We start from the raw sequence: 20665 nt of genomic DNA, 5'->3' as shown, positions 1-20665 counted from the left end.
TTATTCATATGAGGTTAAAGAAGTTGATCTCTTAGCTTTGCCCATTAAAGTTCTTTCGGTGCACCACCAGTGGCTCAACAGACAAGAGGAAATTCAATGTGGTTTTATTAGGCTAATATTACCCTCTCCAGTTGTTTTATCAGACAGAATTTAATTTTCAGCCGTAATTAAGTTGAATTACAACTTATAGGTGTGGTTGTATATTTAGTGTTCTGATGATTTTAATTCTTGAAGATTTCAATATTTGTACCAAAGTCCTTGTGACAGGCATATCTCAGAATTTCATCACTACTATGACAACAATTGGGCTATCTAAGATTTTACTCCCAACATATAATCAACTCATATGCTGTATTTAATCTTCAATACTGGCTGACTGCTAGATAGAGGAGATCTCAAAGATCACTTTGTCATGGTGTGACTGTAACATAGTCAGGTTTAGACTGACAGGGACTTAAGACATTCTGCAAAAGTAGAATATTGATTAAGATAGCCACACAAACACACTCCCAAAGTAAATGAACCCAAATGGACTTCTGACAATCTTTATGGAGTTCCCAGATGAAATGGCTGTAGCTCCTATCAGTTCCCTGCTTCAACCTGATAATGTGGAAATGACTTGGCCATTCAAGTTATCAAACTCTTGGTTTGGTGAAGAGCTTAAAATAACAAGAAAATATAAAATGGTGAAAGCCACATAGTAGCTATGACTGAACATTATATACACACATTTTTGTTTCTATTTTGTGCCACTGACAGGAATGATGAGTTGAAATAACTATTTTCAACTACAAAATGTTGTAGCAGATCAGTCCTGTGATATTTTATAAGACTGTTCTGATGATGAGTTTCGATTGTTGTAGTAAAAAAAAATGCAGACATTGCACAGGGAGATGGGAATGTGTCCTATTATTGCTATACTCTGCTAGTGCCTATTTTTGGCTTATTTTATCTAGCTTAACTAGATTGATTCATTGTGGGAGGGGATAGTTCCAGATACCTGGGTGGAGCTGGTTTTGAGACTTTATTGTACCCCATACGACTATATCCAATTTTATGATATCTCTACTATTTTACATGGTTTTCAATTATTTGCTCTAATGTTTAATTGTAATTATTGCTATCAAACAATGTTTTTACATTTGATGTCACAAGCCACTTTGGGTCCTGTTGTAGAAACTGTGGAAATATAAATGCTTTCATTTTAAAAAAACGTATTTTTTCAGGCCTCAATCTACATGATCCCTGGTACTTTATCAGCTATTTAATAAGAAAACATCTGTGAAAATCCACAAACCACACATTTGGAAGTTCTTCCAATGTAGCTTCATCAAAACCTACCCATATGTAAATTGAAGACTGCTTAGAAATTCCATTTTGAAGGTTGTTTGAAATAAAAAGGATACCAATGTAATAATAATAAAGGTTCCTACAGAAGTGATTTGTTTAGGATCAAACTATTTCTGCTTGGACTTATGTGCTATATACCGAAACACCATTTTATTCAGATGGAACACAGTTACAACTGACAAACCCATAGTTGTTTGTATTGCAGCAATTATATCAACCATTTACCATTTGGAAAACTGATGCTATATTAGCTATTCATTATGCATTAATTTATAAGAAAAACAGTAATATAAAAAGTAATATAATTTAATGTGTCCTGCTTGAAATAAGCAGACTTGCTAGACTATTACTTATTCTGTATTGCTTATTCCAGAAGGGCCCAGAAGGGGAGGAGCAGTACAGAAATCCAATAAAATAGATTTTTTTTTAAAAAAAAAAAAGATGTAATAGAACAGAAAAAAAGCAAACTCATTTAATATGAAAATTTAAAACCATCTTAGACTTAAACAAACTGCTGTATATTCCATTTAGACTTCCGAACAAAGATACGATTACCGTAGCTGTTGTGGGTTTTCTGGGCTTTGTGGCCGTGGTCTGGTAGATCTTGTTCCTAACATTTCACCTGCATCTGTGGCTGGCATCTTCAGAGGTGCATCACAAAGAGAAGTATGTTACACACTGTGTCCAGACACACCAGACCACAGCCACACAGCCTGGAAAGCCCACAACAGTCAGTTGAGTCCAGTTGTGAAAGCCTTTCACAAAGATATGATTAAAATATAGTTTTAAAATTACCCACAATTTGGTCTATGCTGTCCATGCCCTCTATTAATGAATCCACAATAATGCTCTGCCAATTGCATGTTATTAACAGTATTGGTAGGAGGGGGAGAATACTGCAGTTCTTTACTAAGTTGATCACGGAAAATTTAAGACTTTGTAAATGTTTTCCAATATGCTAAAGAAAATCACAGTTATTGTCAGAATATACCAAACAGTGCTATCTGTCACTAAATAAATCATGCAGGATATGAGGATTAAACAGACAATTGAATAGATTTTCTTGCCATAGTTTTAATGTTTCAAACTTATCCTTGTTTTTTATCTGATAAACAAAGAATTTGGAAGCATCAATTATCCAAATGTTTCATACACTTGAAATATAGAGAGTGTTCAATGCAAAAAAGGTGGATTCCAAACCACTATGTTGAGGCAAGGTATGTTACTTTCAAAAGTTAATACATTTATTCCAGAATCATTTTTCCAAGCTCAGCAAGGATATCATTCTTTACGGAATATTCTATAAGCTCTATAAGTTTCAATGTTTAAAACTTAGGCAATTTGAATTAATTACGCACAAAAATCTAGCAGTTGAATAATTATTTGAGAGCAGAACTAATGCATTGATTTCACACTGTCATAACTCAAAATTGGATGAACTGTTTTTATTCAATTTTTTCAAAACATTTGCCTCTGGCTGAATAAGAGCATGAGAAACAGCAAAGCTTTGGAGCAAAGCAAAAGTTGTTGAGAAAGTTATAAGCTGTCTGAAAACAGACCACTAGCAACAGGCCTGACCTACAAAGACTTTACCTCTCCAGGCTGCTGAATTAATGGACCTGAATGGGAACTGTGCCACCAAAATGAGACATCTGTTGGAAAGAGAAAACCTCATGTACTACATCTATGCCTCTTCTGTCACCCATAACTACCTGCCTCAATAGTTAACATTGCCAAACATGTTTGAGTTAAGCATATTCTCCAAAAAGTACAGCATGATCCATTGTATTGTACATTTAAAAAATTATGGACAGTTCACGGTTTAAAACCCATGCAGGGTAAATTAATGCAGAATGAACAGCAGGGAGAGGAAAGCCTTCAGCTATGTGTAATAGTGACATAGTAGAGGATTAAGCAGTGGTCCTAGTTGTACGAATCAAGGTGCATAAGCTGGGATGCTCAATTACCCTCCAGTTCACGTCATGTCTTGCTCACAGTTAGCAACCAATGAAGCCAAATGTCCAACACATTTTTGGCAGCATTCGAACAGCCTGAATATGGTTGATGGGGGGGAACCAACAGTTCACACAGAATTACATACTGTTTTAATGCAGTTGCATCCTTCACTGCCACCACCACCCTCAGTTGCTAAAAGGCATGTGGTTAAAAGTGAAAAATATATAACATCTCACATTTTGAAATGTGACTTTCTATTTAGATGTCTGTGTGATTTATCTAATGTGGGTAGTGGGCTTTCTTGTGTAGGTTGCGACCTGAGTGCTATGCAATGCCAAGCTCATAAAAAATAACATAATATCTGACATGTTGTATGAGGAACAGACAAACCTGTTTTGATTAACTGAAACTTGAGTGATATTGTCAGTGAGGTCAGTTGTGCCAAACCTACAACACTGGTCAGGATTCAAGCCAGCTAACCATGTGTGTGGATACCGAAAAGCTCATTAAAAAGAATCCCTTTCTCAACCTTGAATTCGGTGTCTTTTCTAACCTTGAATTGGAGCATTTTGGGGGAGGGGATGGTAGATAGATGGTACAGTTAGATGCCAACTTTACATCTTATGTTGGGTAGCAGGGACATGTTAGGGATCTGCTTGTTAACCATCCACCTAGCTTACCAGTTGCATCCCTGGCTGTGTTGACAGAGGTGATCTTGGATTTGGTTTTGAGGATCCCAAATAGAAAGGACACACATTGGACCTTCTTTTTTGTACTGAGAAGCTGCCAATTAGCTGATTAGGGGATTGGTGGTTCAGCCCCTATTGGGGTCTGATCACTGTCCTCTGAAGGTATGATTCAGCTTGCTGCCACCTCCCTGCATGAGCAGTGGACCAAATTGGATCCTAGTGGTTTCCAGGCAACTCTGGGGGTGCTCGAGAGCCTCCTAGGTGACTCTGCAGAAGCTCTTGTAGTTCCATGGAATGATAAGCAGGCTGGGGACATAAACAGGGCAGTTCCTTGGCATCTTCTCCCCTGCTCAGGTATTCCTACCTCCTGGTCTACCAGGGAGCGGAGGGTTTTGAAGCTCACTGGAAAATAATCAGAGTGCCACTGGCTGAAGACTTGGAATGAATCAGACAAAGCACATTGCATAGCACATCTGCAGGCCAAAGGGACGACATCTATGGCTGGCATCTTCTGTCCATCACAGAGAGAAACACATCTTACAGTGACATGCCTCTGAAGATTGCAGCCATTGATATGGGCAAAATGTTGGGAGCAAAAACTACCATGAAAGCCTTCCAAAATATAATGGCAGCAAAAGTTTTTTCCCCCACCACCATTGTTATCAGCTGAGTCTTGTCTAGCTTGATCATTTGTTTGTTTGTCTGTTTTCTGTATATTTATTTCCCACCCATCACCAAGATCCCTGGGCAGGGTGCAAACATAAAAGTGCATAAAAATACAAACATATAAAACCATCCTAAAATCACCTTAATTAAAACTGACTACTTGTTAACAGTCTTGTCCAACTCTGCCAGTGGTGTTAATCTGACCCTCCATTATGATGTTTTTGCATCCTCCTTTGCTGATAAACTGTCTCATCCCTTCCAACATGGAGGGGAAGTTGAAAGTAGATTCACATCTGAGGTATCAGAAGCAACTGACTTTCTTTTTGTTATGGATAGATGTATCCTGCCAATGGATGGAGGCTGACAGGATCTTTGTAGGTGTAAAAACCATCACGTGCTCTTGATCTGTATCCATCCTGGCATTTAAAATCTTTATGGGAAAAGATATTGAAGCCACTGGTTAACATTATTAATGCCTCAATGACTGATGGTGCTCTCCATAGAAATGTGAAATAAGTAGCTATTAGATCTATGCTTTAAAAGCCTTTATTGGTAAAGTGGCCAATTGTAAACTGGTCTCCAATGTTTCTTTTTCTGTGGAAGATGATAAGACTGTGTGGTGGATAGAGCATCTGCATGGATGGATCCACTTGCAGTGGATGAAATGGAGTATGCATCTGCAGAGCAGGTTAAGAGTTTGAGGGTGCTCATGGACCAATCTTCCAGTTTGAAAAGTAAACTAGTGTAGTGGCCAAGAGCCCCTTCTACCAACTTTCATCCTTCTTGGATGCAGTTGATCTAGTCACACTGAACCATGCTTTTGCAACTTCACTGTTGGACTCCAGTAATGGGCTCTACATTCAGAAGAGATCTTGGAAATTTTATCTGATTCAGAATGCAGCACCCAATTAATGTAAGTGGCTAGACATTGGGAACATAACTGGCCTAGCCTAACACAGCTAAACTGACTGCCAGTTTCCTACATGACTCCAATTCAAGGAGCTGGTTGTGACCTTTAAAACCGGCTACAGCCTAGTACCTATATATAAAGGAACTGTCTCCTCCCATATAATCCTATTTGCCCACTACAGACCTACCAGTGTGTCTCCACTTACGGTAGCCTTCCTGGCATCAAACTGAGCTTGTGGTTTCTCCTTTGTGCAATGGGCTCCCTGAGAAGATGAAAAGGGCAGCATCATCTTTAGAAAAATCTAGGAGATGCTGGAAGGACATTTTAATTGCCAGGGCTTTTATTAAGATATAAACTGCAGGTATCTTTGGGGGGAGGCATTATTAGGGGTTTTATTTCGTTGACTTTAAATGGTAAGATTCATTATATGTAAGCAACCTTGAGCCACCAGAATATTACTACATAATTAATAAATAAATCATGGTGTTGGTTAATGAATATCAAGCCGTCCTAGTCTATGTATACATGAACTGATCCGTTCATGCACTGCCTCATGGCCACTGTATTTTCTCTCCTCACACATATCCATCAAAATCTTGTTCTTTAAACTTCTACTGTATTAAAAGTGATTTGTCTCAGGGCTTGTTTCAATGCAGTATTCTTGACACATGGTGCTACACAGAAAACTAAAAATGACAGGCAGCCAAAATATTCTGTTGTAGGATAAATTCTTGCGCAAGTATTCCTATGTTGGGAGTTGTAATCATTTTTCAAGGGAACAGCTATAATTTCTTAGACACCTTCCTCTTTTGTAACTTGGATTGGTTGCCTTCATGTCTTGTCTATTTTTCACTTTTATAAAAATGTTATTCTCTAGCAATAAAGAGGTTAGTAGACAGGCTAGTAGACTCTGTCACACAGGTGAGTACTGATATGCAAATCCTATGACCAGTTCTGCAAATGTGTTAACATGATATCAGCTGATGGCCACACAGAACAAATCAAAACAAAAATATCTGGTTGGTGTCAGTGGAAACTGGGGGATGAATGGTCACAACCCTTGCGACATATACTTTTTCCTCAGGTGAGTGAGAACACTTAATTCGCCACCTGTACAGAAAGAAAACAGTCATGAGACGTCACACATTACCAAGGCCATCGCTCTGTAGCACAAGCAGCTATGACATAAGGACAAAGCTGTTTAGCATGGCATTCAAATAAAACTTCCAACAACAACACTGAGACAATCCAATAAGCATGCTCAACTTGCATATGAACAAGTTTGATCAAACTAAGCCTGACTGGAGCTCACACTCATGTTGAAGTTCTCAGTATCCATGGGTAAAAGCACACAAGACTGTTACTGTTTTCACCTGTGAAATATTGCAGTTTATGGAGTTATCAGTGCCGGACTTAAGCTCACACTGGTAAGTGTATGATGTAGCACAGAGCATGAGATGCTAAAATACCCTGGAATTCCTTGCTTAAAGGTTGTGATATTGGGACAATCCTTTACTACAACTTTTATTTTTATTGTTGTGATGAAATTTTACAGCATTAGAAGCAGACTATTGAAACAGCAGAAAGCAATCTGTGCCCACAAAGATGTGATATGATCACACTCATTTTAACCATCTCAATGAACAAATCAGAAAATGAGAAAATTCAATTGACTACTTAAAGCTGGTACGAATTCACACCAACCCTGTGGACACTGATTCATTGATTCATAAAAAGGGCTTTGCACCTGGAAAAGAACCTAACATACTACTGAAGGAACATACAAAATAGATTTTAGATTCTCATGTGTCCCTTTTGGTTTTATTCTTAAAGCAAAGGGAATACATACAAATTATCAAAATTAGAGAAAAGAATTTCATGCTATGATGCATTGCCATTCTGACAACCAGGTATGCAAGTAATTTAAAGGAAGCATCTATTTGTGTGCATTAGTGAACTGTGACCACAAGAAAGGAAACATTATCCTAAAAACCTATGCTATGTAACCATTCAGCAGCTTAGAATAAAAAAAGACAGTTTGGCCAAACAGTTAACCTGTAAGGGATTTTCTAAAAGTTAGAAGCATGTTATTAATTGAATTGGTATTCCAGCTGGGTGCTACAGTTAACACTTCCACAGTTTGCACAGAGTACCCTGGGAGCTTCTAATGATCAGGAATATTGTCAGGGTCCCCCTCAGGACAGAACCACTAGGGGACGCACTGAGTTGGCCTCCTGTCAAAACAGATTTTTTAAAAAGTGAAATTGCATCAAAAGAAAAGGAAAAAGCTCCACAGTTGCTCTGGGAACCATGGCAACACAGCAGTTTCTATTTTTATTACTTGAAATATAGTAAGAACATTGTGGGGAAGAGGAGGAATGTCAATTAAGAAAATGGAAAACAGACGTGCATGTTCTTCCATTAATCTAATTCTTTTACAGGACTTTGACATGGTAAAATTATCAGTAGTCAGTTACTTTAAGTGACAGAGGCGCTCACCATTTTCACTTTATTATTCCACTGTCACTGTGCACTTATTCATCATCACATACCTGCAAATGGTTTCTAGTTCACTGGATCTCATATGCATTTTGCCTCTCAAAAAGGAGACAGCTGAGTTTCAATTGTATACCATTCCTCTGCTTTTGGTCGTGCTTCAGAGGACACTTTGGAGGGAAAAAATGCAGTTGAATTCTCAAGACAGACGCTAACAGAAAGAAGGACAGACTCTCCAGACGTTCTGCATAATGCACACTGGAAATTGTTTGGGGAGGGGGGGACCTCAGCTGGGTATAATGCCATAAAGTCCATCCTCCAAAGCAGCCATTTTCTCCAGGGTCATCTGGAGATCAGTTATAACAACAGGAGATCTCCAGGTGCCATAGGAGAATTTTTGATGGTAAACTCAAATAATAAGAACATATTGAGGGGCCTAAGAAGGTATTACGAGGTTAACCAGTACCGGAGGTTAACTAGCCCCACCTTTTGTGTTTATTTCGAAACAGCAACTGATGTATGAAATGCTATCTTGTACATTCGTGTACGTATTTCAAAACTGATTATAAATGTATGAAATTCTGTATATCACACTATGTAAACTATTCTTTATGATTTTTTTAAATTTCACATTGCGGTTAAAATTACCCATGTTGTTGTGGTTTAAGCCATCAGATACAGACTGTATTATTGCCACATGGATGTTGGCAACACTATCTCCATGGTTCAACATCTCTAAGCCAAGCCAGAAGAAAGGCAACTATGGTTGAGGCAGCTACAGTTTTTCCTTCCAACTTCCTGGCCTCCTAATATTTGTCCCCATTACACCTCCCCAGATATGGTAAATGTGGATTATAAATGGGGAGCAGATATTTGCTGTTGTTTTAATTAGATTATGGTCCTTTGTTGGAGCCTACTGGGATTTTAAATATGTTAAGCCATCATCACTGAATATGATTTTAATATTTGATGTTTTGTCACCCTTGAATTGTATAATGTACCATTTATATTTCAACCATATGTGTAAGCCGCTCTGAACCCAGTCGCCTGGTTGGGAAGAGAGGGGAGCAAATTTAATAAAATAAATTAAAATAAATAAAATATACCCTCATGCTCTGTGTGCTTATGAGAGAAACATATTTATTAAGACATGCCACTCTTGCTTTCAAAAGTGTCTTATACGTTGTAATCCTTACCTCTACTGGGTTACAGCAGCAGGGACAGAAAGGGCACCCAAGATTGAGTTCTCTTCTCATCCTTAATATTAGTGCAGCATCTCCATTGTTGGATTAAGCACACTCCAAACAAGAAATTTTGCACTGCAGTAGTCTCAAGTATTCCTTGTGATTAAATAGAAGGTATTTGATAGACTTCCCAATAGAATTCCAATACAAGGAGAGAAATATAGCTGGGATGAAGCTGAGGCAGGAAAGGTGGGAGGCTTGATGTGGAAGGGGATACATACAATCATGATTAGCAATTTCTCAAACTGTGATTAGAAACCTCCAAACTGAGAAAGCAAATTAGCTGTAACTCAAATATAAAAACAGAAGGACATATGGAAGGACATATCACATGAGGGAATGGGAAGGGGAAAACACTTTGGCCTCTGACGAAAGAGTTCCAAAGGTCACTCCCTCCTTGGAAGAACACCGTGGCAAAAGGACGACCTGCCTAACTTCTACCATCATTCAAGAACAAGCACCTACAGGGAGTCTGCTTTCATCCTCCCTACCAAAAGGAACTGAACTTCTAGCAGCAATTGCTGTGGGATTACAAACATGAATGGGAAGTTAATGTATTGTTTTACTCCACTGCAAACCATCTTGGCAATAATTTGTCTGAAAAGCAGGTTGAAAATCTTTAAGTGTACATGTCATGTAGTGAAACAGCTAGATTCAAGTCCAGTAGCATCTTAGACGCCAACAAAAATTTTGCGGTATAAAAGAGTCAACACTTGCTTCATTAAATACAAATGAGAATGGAAACCCCTGAGCCCTTATATCCCAGTCTGAAGGCAGAAGGAGCATTGGAAAGAAAGGAGTCAGGATGCAGTGGTACATATGCAAAATGTAATCAGCTTGATAACAGCAATGGAGAAATGCTTAGGGAAGAAAATCAGCATCTGTGGTGAGATAAAAATCCTATGTATTTATTCAGCCCTGAGGAGTTCATTGTTCTGAATTTGTGAACGAACTCAAATTCAGCAATCTGGCATAGCATTCTCCCCTTGAAACCTTTCTGTTTGAGGACTACAACTCTTAGGTCAACGATGGAATGTCCTGTAAGATTAAGATATACTCCCTCTGGTTTATAAGTGTTTGGATTTTTTAACGTCAAATTTATAAGTAGTCATAGTGAGCACTGCTGTTGTTGTAATGGTAGGTGTGGTGGCCTAGGGCAAAGTATATACCCTGCCCTTCAGTGTTTCCATGCGATCAGGTTAAAGAACAATAAATTCTAAGCTGCTACTATCTGTCACAGAGGATCCTATTGACAGCAATTCTGTTGTTGTGGAATTGCATACCTTACACGCACCCCAAAAGCAATATTATTACTGGGGAAACGCAATCCTCCCTCTTGCCAATGGACAGTGCCAGAAACTATTGTGAGAGTGTTGCAGATAGATAACCATTGGATAGTATCTCAGATATCACTAGTAATGAATAATACACATATAATGAATAATATACATGCTGTGCCAATTTGAGACCTTTCAAGTGTTACTAATGATAAATTATGCAAATAGTCCTTAAAATTAGAGGTGGAACCCTAGAAAATTTCAGGCAGAATGTATAGCAGCAGTGCCTTCGCACTTTACCCTAATTTGGTAGTTGTGTCTTAAAGATTGTTGGCTTCCCCTTCTGAAGCTTGGCAATGCATATCTCCCCTGACATTTAATGTGCAAAACACAATCCACTACATCATGTGTATTCATCCTTTCCTGAACACCTCCCTCCCTATCCATTATGTGGAGTGGAATATAGTACTACTGAAGGTGGGTTGGAACAAGGACCTAGTGAGCTGTCCAGGGCCAAGATTTATCTGTTCAAACACAAACCAATCAATGACTAGAAGAATACCAATTCTGGATATCAAGGTTGACAGTGCTATGATCAGTCTGAGAACAGACAGATCCTGATCTCTAATCAGCTCCAGTTGTGTACATCTAGCATTAACATTTTTAGACCTCAAATAGGCATGTCTCCTCTTCAAAAGATGGATTCCCACCCCCACCCCCCACACACTGTATATTTAAAATATACTGGTTCAGTGAGCTGCAACAACTGATTTTAAGGGATGGGACAATGGACACAATCCACTCTTATTACTCCCATTTGTGTATTTCCACAATTGTTCTTAATTCTACTGCTTCAGTGCATTTACTGAAACGAAAACTCAAGTGTGCCTCTTGTGATTATTAAAACCAATCAGTATAGAACTCATTAGTAAATCAAAAAACAAAGCCATAATGGATATAGCCTAGCATTTAGAAGCAATTTTTAACATGACCAAAGCAAAAGAGTGAACTAGGGGTTCACGTGTCTTTAATAAGAACACAGCACTTACAAGCCAACATTTCTGAACAGCTGTAGCAAAATTATGGCGGGATATGACATGTCTGAAGTTGTTGATTTTGACTTTGATCTTTGTTAATATATCCTGTAGGGCTTCCAGCCTGTGATGTTACATTTAATCCATGAATGTAATCTCTTTCATAGAGAAAGAGAGGCCATAATGTGTACCCACCTCAGCTCTTTTCCTCCCGTAGCCTTGAAGATGACATATTTGGTAGCATGGCTTTAAAGTTAACAAAACTGGGCAGAACAACCCCTCCACTCCCACCCCCACTCCACTATACCTGTAAGGCCTCCTGCTTATATGCTGTTTTCAACCAAGATTGTTTATCTGCAGAGAGGATACAGTCTTGCATAAAATTAGGTTCACTTACAAGGTTAAGTTGTTTGCAAACCTTTTTGTATTGGAGCCTTGGCTCTCCTGCTCCCTCTTAGGCCTGATGCTGTGAAACATGCATGGCTGCTTTCAAAACCAGCAAGCATCACACTTCTCCTATCTTCTTTATCATCATGTGATAAAATAGTCTCATGTTTCTCTGCTCCCACTCCACTTCATCTAGTTACTGCTTATAGGACACAAGTAGGGTTGCCAACTGCCAGGTTGTAGTTGGAGGTCTCCCAGAATTACAGCTGGTCTCCAGATGACAGATTCCATCTCTCCACAAATGTTCTTCCTAATGCCTTCTGCATAACATAAATTTACAATGACATTTAAAACACACCAGTGATCATCATCCCGAATCCCACTAACACCATACTTATTTTCCTTACCTATTCAGTGTGTTAGACTGGTAAATCCTCTTGTCCTGTGTATTGTAGCAACTACTCTTAAATTCAGGAATGAAGCCATGCACAGAGAGCATGTCAGAAGCAGCCGTGGTTATTATGGCTATTCCATCTTTCACCCTGTCTCGAAGGCCATAGTCCCATTCATCATATGACACAGAGATAAGTCCAGTGGGGAATTCAGAGGGCACTGTGTCTGTATCTCCAGCTACCAAGCTAGGCACAATCCATGTGTAATCATAGCCAGTTAGACCCACAGAGTTGGCCACCTCAAAGATATAGGTGGCCTCTTCCTTAGTACAGTAAAGGAGGATGACAGGACTCTGTAGTTTTTTAAGCTGATTCTGAATCTTTGAGTCTCCATCATCCAAAGACATGTCCAACAAAAGAACCTCTTCTAGCTCCCAGCCCACAAAACTGTTCTCAATAGTGCTGCGAATTTTGTTGACAAAGTCCTGATAGCCAGGAAAGTAGGTAGTGACAATGGAGAAGATGTACCAGTCATATTCTTCCATAATGTTGAGCATAACGGAAGCTTGCTGTTCTATTGATGGACCAAACTGGAAGAACATGGATGATTCATCCTGCAGAGAAAAGAGGATGAAAATGAGGTCAAAGGATTATAAGATATCCTCAGTATGACAGGCATGAAAAACAAATGCTAATTTGTTTAGCATTTAAGATAATAGACATTTAAATACTTATAATTAATAAATACATTATTAGCAACACTAGTAAGCTTTTCTATAGCACTTCATATACATTATCAAATGTCCATTGCATTTCATCTACATTATCACTGTGCAATCCTTACAACAATTCTGCAAAAAAAAAAACACAAAGTGAGAGCAACATAACATATTGGCCTTTTTCACATGCACATCTTGCCACAGATTTTCCTAGAGCCCCAAACATGTTAAAACCATGTCTTAAAAAAGTTTTCTGTGAAATCATTCTGTAAAATTCCATTCCCCCCTCCCCCGCCATTTTCCCCCTTGTGTCTTCAGTTACATTTATTCCACATGCTGCTGCTGAAAACGTATTATTCCTAATGATGGTAGGTTGTCATCCATTATTCAGAACAACAATCCTTCATCTTTTTTTTGTGAAGTTGCTCTAGCATTACTGCAAAGTTACATTGAAGTGACAATTCAAAAGATGTCTGTCTCCATTACTAACATTACTAACATTACTAACATTATCCACACAAAATGAAAGCCAAAAAACCTCCTAGAGCAGGAGTCATTACCCAAAGGTACAGAAACACATAGTTCACCCCCAAAAAAACACATTTTGGGCCAAATTATAGAGATGCAGTATTGCATAATTGTTAGTGCAGCAGATCCTTAGATATTTCACTTGCTCCTAATTGCATATACATTTTCATTTTTTTTCATTTCAATTATATTTGTACCCCGCCCTATCCCCGAAGGGCTCAGAGCAGCTAACAACATGATAAACAATACATTTCAACAATACAGCAATAATAAACAGTAACAGTAATAAAATACATAAGACTAAATAGAACCAATTTCAGATGGCGACTAAGCTTTCAGGCTATACAAATTATAAGAATAAAAACAGCAACATTAACAGACAATTAACAGACATATCTTCACCTTAACAGTACATCACTAGCTCGATAAGAAATTGAGAAAGCTGATCTAATCACCCCTGCTTCTTGTGCCTGAACATTAATATCCCAAACTGTATGTGAAATTGACAACGCTGATCTAATGACCTCTGCACTGCCTCAACATTACATCTCTAGTTTGATATGATAAAAAAAAAAATTTCCTTTCAAAATGGAGGATGAGGAGAGAAGAAAATGGTTGACAGGTGTGGATAAAGGCAAGGTGTATAGTGGAGAAGAGAAATAAAGATCATGATTGCATACTCAAGGGATATTGCCTTGGAAATGTTTTTTTAAAAAAACCTGCAGTAAAAGTGCTAGGGAAAACAATAGAAGAAAAATGAAGGAAAAACATTTCCAGAACTAAACGGAGGAAAAAACATGCAAAAAAATTGTAAGTAGCATTTGGCAGCAAAATTCATTGTAAACAACTTGTGTGGAAAATGCCAATATCAGCTCATTTGGTGGTTTTCAATATGTCAGTGTGGTGTAATGTTTGTGCTGGACTAGGATGTGAGACCCAGGTTCAAATCTCCACACTAGGAACCAAAAAAAAAAAGATTGAGAAAAGCAAAAGGAATAGTTAATTAACAATTAATTGAGCCTTTATTGCACAGCCCTTAAAGAACTAATGTTAAAAACAATCTTAAACATCACAATTATAATTCAATAGAAATCAAAATTCAAAGATTGCATCAATGACACCAAAACATCAAATTGATGGCACATAATCTGTTACATGAATTGACCTGATGTGTTTCGACCTGGTGTGTTTCTTTTTTTATATATATTTTTTATTTTCTCATATAAAAAGACAACACACAAAACACCGAAACATATAGATAAGAAAAAGCAAAATACAACCTGTTATACATCATATGAGACTTCCAGCTATTTCATCTTTGACTACAAGTCAACTCTACATTTAATGCATATAATTAGCATGTTGATTCAGTAATATTTTTCTTAAATGTCTTCTGGTAATTACACTCTGCTGTTTTCTTTAGATTTCAAACTCTGTCACTACTTCTTTATTTGAAGAGTTTTTCAAAAGATATTCTGTAAAGGGTTTCCAGTTTTGTGAAAAATTGTCCAAACTGTTATCCCTCAGTGATGTTGTCAGCTTCGCCATTTCAGAATATTCTTTAACTTCCAGAATCCAACACTCTTTTGTTTGTGTCTTATTGTCTCTCCATTTGTGTGCATATAAAGTCCTTGCTGCAACTGTCATATACATTAACAGAGTTCTGTATTAATTGTCATTTTCTAAATTCTTTGCAGTTCCTTGATTATCATATCCCCAAAAGCCTTAGCCTCTTTACATGTCTACCACAAATGAAAAAGACCCATCTTGCTATTGACACTTCTATTTGACACACCTTTTGTACATGTTTGTCAATTTTTTTGGTGTTAAATCTCATATATACATTATTTTGTAACAATTTTCTTTCAAATTATAACGTGCTGCAAATTTTAAACCACTCTTCCACGGTCTCTCCCACTGTTCCATCAAAATGTCGTGGTCAACATTTCTAGATCATTTCTAGAACATTTCTAGACCACATCTTCTGTATCCTGTTTTAATAACATGTTATACATTTTGGTGATCAATTTGTCATCATTTATTGATAGGTTGCATTCAAAATATGCCATTTGTGGATTAAAGCCACCATTATAATCATCTTTAAATTTTCCTACTAGTTGATAATAATGGAACCAATATTAATGATATCTTTTAAATCATTCATAGATTTGAGTTCACATTATCTTTAAAAATCAACAACTCTCTGTATATAGGCCATTTTTCTTGCATATTCACTTTTTCCTGCAAATGCTTCAATGGGAGACAATCATAAAAAAGTACCTCCTGCAACAAATCTCTTACATTTGACCCATATCCATAATAGGTTCCTTCTAATATAATGACTGGAAAGTTCTTTATGTATTTACCCCTTGTCATACCGCAAATATCCATGACAACCAAACCTCCTATTGTGTCCCTCCAGATCCAGGATTCTACTGTCCTTCAAAGTCACATATTTCCTTATCCATGCTAAACAAGCAGCTTCAAAGTACAGTTTTTAATTCAGTAATGAGAGACAACCCAGTGCGTTTCAGTTTTGTTACGTGAATTGACCTGATGCTATGGCTGTTGAGAGGTGAGGGCTGTGAGACTTTGAATTGCAAGGCACCTGCCTGCCAGAGGCATGAGCCTTTGGCGTGAGCCTTAGGGTGAGAGCTAAAAGGCTCTTAGCCTGTGGCTTTCAATCTGGGGACCAGGTCTTGGGACAGCACCTTGGTCTGGATGAGGAACTTTGGATTGAGGGGGATGAGTTGGAAATCACTTAGGCCCTTCAGATGGAGACTGATTTACAGACTCTGAGGGCTTGGTTTCCCAACAACTTTATTTTGAGCAGAATCACTAGAAAGGTGTGGGCCAGCTCCTTCTGAGAAGATTGAATTCATGACGAGAAAGTTCTCCTGCAAGTAGTCCCAGGTGACAGGTGATGGCGTCATTGGAGGTAACTGCATGAGTCTCCCTGGCATATCATTCTGGCAGCTGGTGCTGTTTCGTTCAGTTGGGCTCCATTCCTTGGAATGGGACTAGGATGTGTGGCTCATGGAATATGATTGGGCCTAAGGGATTGGTTGCAGCTGTAGGAAGCTTTCAACAGTATCAGAATGAAGCCACATTCATTGGGAGGGGGAAATCAGCCTGTGTGCCCATTTCCCACTGCTTGAGGATCCCCTTAAGGGATTTTAGGGTGAGTGCTTTGGGAACATGCCCAGTTTCAGGGCTGTTTGGATGCCCTCACTCCAAGTGGCAGGGGAGAACACATAGAGGCTGGTGCCCAAGTAGAATCCATCATGTTCTTCCCCTCACCCAGCAAGTGGGCAGCAGAAAGGCAGAGCAGTATATCAACCAACAGGGAGGTTGCCCAGTGTGTCAGGGCCCACGCAGTCTTGGTGACTGATGATGTTGATGTTGGGGTTCATTTCTTTCACCGCGGCAGCAGCTGTATGAGATTTCATTTTCGTTACATCCCAAGGCCGGAACAGAAACTGCCTGTTGAGGTTGGATTTCTCAATCGTGTCCATGTCAGTCACAACAACTTCTCCCCCTTGGCCACAGCCTAGACCAATCATGGCAAAATTCTTCAGCAGCTCACAGCCAATGACACCAGCACCAACCAGGAAGTACTTCTGCTGACCCAGCTTCGCCTGCAAGTCACTGCCGAAGACAGCAATCTGCCCATCGTATCGACAGTGTTTAGGGCTGCAGTTCTCCTCTGTCAGTAAAGTGTCTTTATTTTCATCTGGCAGGCACTCCAGGGCATCGAAGTACAGCCACTGAGTGATGGGCATGAATTTGCCTGAACAGGCCTTCATGACTTCCTGTGCAGCCAGTCCCCCGATGAAGGCGTTGATGGGAGCCAGATCCCCAGTAGCCTGGAAAGCCAGCTCTTTGATGATGTCCTCATTCAGCTGCTCTTGCTTAAGAGGGGGTGGTGCTTGTTCATTCATTTCCTTAGTCAACGCCAGCACCTCAGCAGCATCTGCCTGGTTGCGGGGTTTGGGAAAACGGCCGTGCTTCTTATGAAACTCATGTAAAGCCTGGAATCCCAAATGCAGCTGGGCTGGTCGATCAAACTTGCCAAAGTCGGTGAGTATGAATTCCGGTTCTTGCAAGGAACGACGCAGAGATTTAAAGCTAATCTTCTTTGGCATCTTAACCTGGGTGACGATGCCACCGCGTTCATAGTCCAAAAAGCTGGAGGTATCACCAATGCTGAATGTGTAGGGCCCAAGCACTTTGATTTCCATGGGTTCGTTGCTGTTTAGTTCTGCCATGCCCTCCACTTCAGTGAAAGAAACAAAGTCCCCACTCTCAAAGCCATGCCGAGCTTCATCCAGGCAGGTTACTTCTCCAGGGCATCCCTTGGTGATCATGGAGACCATAGCACTGAGAGGCTGTTCCCCATTGGACACCAATGAGGTTGCCCAGTAGCTGGATCTGTTGTTCCATGTGATGCCAAAGCTCTGGCAGCTGCTGTAACTAATAAAGTTGTGGTCAATTTTATTCCAGCAAGGTTGTCTGGCTCTTACTCTGGATTCAGGAGTTTCATAGTAGTTGCTGCCCTCCTAATTTCCAACACTGGGTTCGCAAGCACTTGACGAAAACCAGGGAAGTTGTCGACAGGTACCATGGATACCACATCTAGATCAAAGAGGGCTATAAGAAATAAACAGCTGAAAAAAGATGTTGCAAAGAAAGTAACACCAACTGCAAACAGAGATGTAAAATCTCTAGAAATTTTGATGTCATTGGGGACCCCCCCCCCCTTTTTTTGGAAAAACACAGAAATTTAAGGGGAAATTTCAATATATGCAATACTTACTTTCCTATTGAACTGAAAAGTTTTTTAAATTAATTTAACAACATAATATGCATTAGTTATAACTTAGTCGCCATATAAAATAGTTCAGTTTGGCACAACTGAGGTATTTAAAAGTAGAAAAACTTCATCTTCTATAAGAAAAATTGCAAATAAACTTAGGCCCCTTCCGAATACGCAAAATAATGCGTTTTCAAACCACTTTCACAACTGTTTGCAAGTGAATTTTGCCATTCCGCACAGCTTCAAAGAGAACTGAAAGCAGTTTGAAAGTGCATTATTCTGCATGTGTGGAATGAGCCTTAGTACTTGAGATGCAAACTGCTGCCCACTATGCTACCATAGCACATGTTTAATTTTTGCCATCTGAGAGGCAGGAAAAATATATGTTGTAGATAAAAAACAAATTCGGAAATAAACTAAAGGAGGTGCATCATTTGTACAGCATGGTGTAGTCATTAAAATCCAGAGAACCAGGTTTGACTTCCCACTTCACATCAGCAGCAGAATTTTATCTGGTGAACTGGATTTGTTTATCCTCCACATGAAGCCTGCTGCGTGACCTTGGGCTAGTCATAGTTTTTCAGAACTCTTTCAGTCCCACCTACCTCACAAGATGTCTGATGCGGAAAGAGGAAGAGAAAGGAGTTTGTAAGCCATTTTGATACTCCTTACAGGAGAGAAAGGTGGGATATAAATTTAAATTCTTGTTCTTCTCATTGGGTCTAATGTTTGGATATTAACCCAATTTTATAACACTGAAAACATTTAATAATGTACTATCCAACACATTTTGTTTTGCTGTGAAGTCACAGCTGACTTATGGTGACTCCATAGGGTTTTCAAAGCAAAAGACCTTCAGTGATGTGCTATTGCCTGACTGCATCATGACTATGATTCCCATTGGCCCAGTTATGAGGGTCGGCAAGTAGAAGCTGGCCAGCTGAAGGAGGGGAGTGATCTGCAGGTGCAGCATGATAATGTCACTTCCAGAAACACCAGCATTATGACAGGGACACTCTAGCACTCTCTGTTTTTTCCCCCCACGTCTTCACGTGTCTAGTACCAATAACAAGTCACATTCTGCAAGTGGAGGAAATATTTGTCCCACACACACACCTTAACCAGTTTGATGGGGAGAGGAAATGTCTTCCTGATTGCCTTGGCAATCTATTACACAGTAAACATGGGTCTGTTTGTTCAATAAATCAATAAATAATATATGGTAAGCAGCAAGACCCTGAGCAAAAACCAAAGCCTGGATCTCAACATGGCATGTATGGGTTACCTAGCTAATCCTTGCTCACTGCATCAATACATGCAGACAGAAAATGTTTAACTGCCACAGTTTATAATTTTGAATGCTTTCATTGACTTTGGGGAAAACAACATATAGCCCTAGTTGACTACAGCCCACAGGCTTTTATATTACTTCCTCTTGTGTATATATTTCAAAAACTAATCATTCACAAGACATAAGCAATTAGATTCCTAATTTGCTTACTTCTACTTACATTCTTCCACTAAATGCAAATGGTGTCTTTAATGACAAAGCATCCTGGGCCACAGATGATGATCAGATGAGGTGAAAGCATTTTCCCAACCCTTCACAAGCAGCCTAGCTTTCAGTTTAGAACATCACTGTAAATGCTAAAAAAAGTGTTTGCAGTAGCAATCTAAATCAAAGAGCAGATCACTCAGACAACTACTTCATCAGGTTTTTTTACCCATGATGCATCAAAAAAATAAAACTGTTACCAATTCTGCCTGAAAATCACCAAAACACTGTGTGAATCAGCCTTCAGTAACCTGCTGAATTTGAAACTATGCTGCTCTGGATGACCAATATCACCATTACAATCTTTTTCATTGTGTCTGCCTAGAAATTTGAGCAAATGGATTTCTCCTGCAGTGCTATCACATTCCTATCACATTAGTTGTAACTCTGCACTGATGCACGACTTTCCACTTCTATCCAAAGAATTTGTGAGTTCACGGATTCTAAGGGTTTGCTACAAATTAAAAAAAATCACCATTTTATAATTTAGCTTTTGGTACAGAAGTACCAAAGACGTCTTTTTCACAGAGCTGCATTCTATCGGACCGTAATACATGCAAAACTTCCTGAATGACCAAAAAAATCTGCAAATACAAAAAGTGCAGTTTTGACTGACAAAAAGTAATTGTAGGGTGCTAAAAGTAAC

At 39.0% G+C, this 20665-nt stretch overlaps 1 protein-coding gene across 1 annotated transcript in view; it reads right to left on the bottom strand.

Moving 5' to 3' along the window:
* The window catches only part of GRIN2B (glutamate ionotropic receptor NMDA type subunit 2B), a 375653-nt gene that overhangs the window by 187539 nt on the left and 167449 nt on the right, over window positions 1–20665 (bottom strand). The window contains exon 3 of the mRNA XM_048499864.1: window positions 12417–13015. Coding sequence (XP_048355821.1) covers window positions 12417–13015 — 599 coding nt within the window. The remainder of the gene's footprint in view (window positions 1–12416; window positions 13016–20665) is intronic.

The sequence above is a fragment of the Sphaerodactylus townsendi genome, linkage group LG06 (genome assembly GCF_021028975.2).
Source record: "Sphaerodactylus townsendi isolate TG3544 linkage group LG06, MPM_Stown_v2.3, whole genome shotgun sequence".
Lineage (NCBI taxonomy): Eukaryota > Metazoa > Chordata > Lepidosauria > Squamata > Sphaerodactylidae > Sphaerodactylus > Sphaerodactylus townsendi.
The sequence above is the reverse complement of the archived record's forward strand: the minus strand, read 5'-3'. Positions and strand labels throughout refer to the sequence as shown.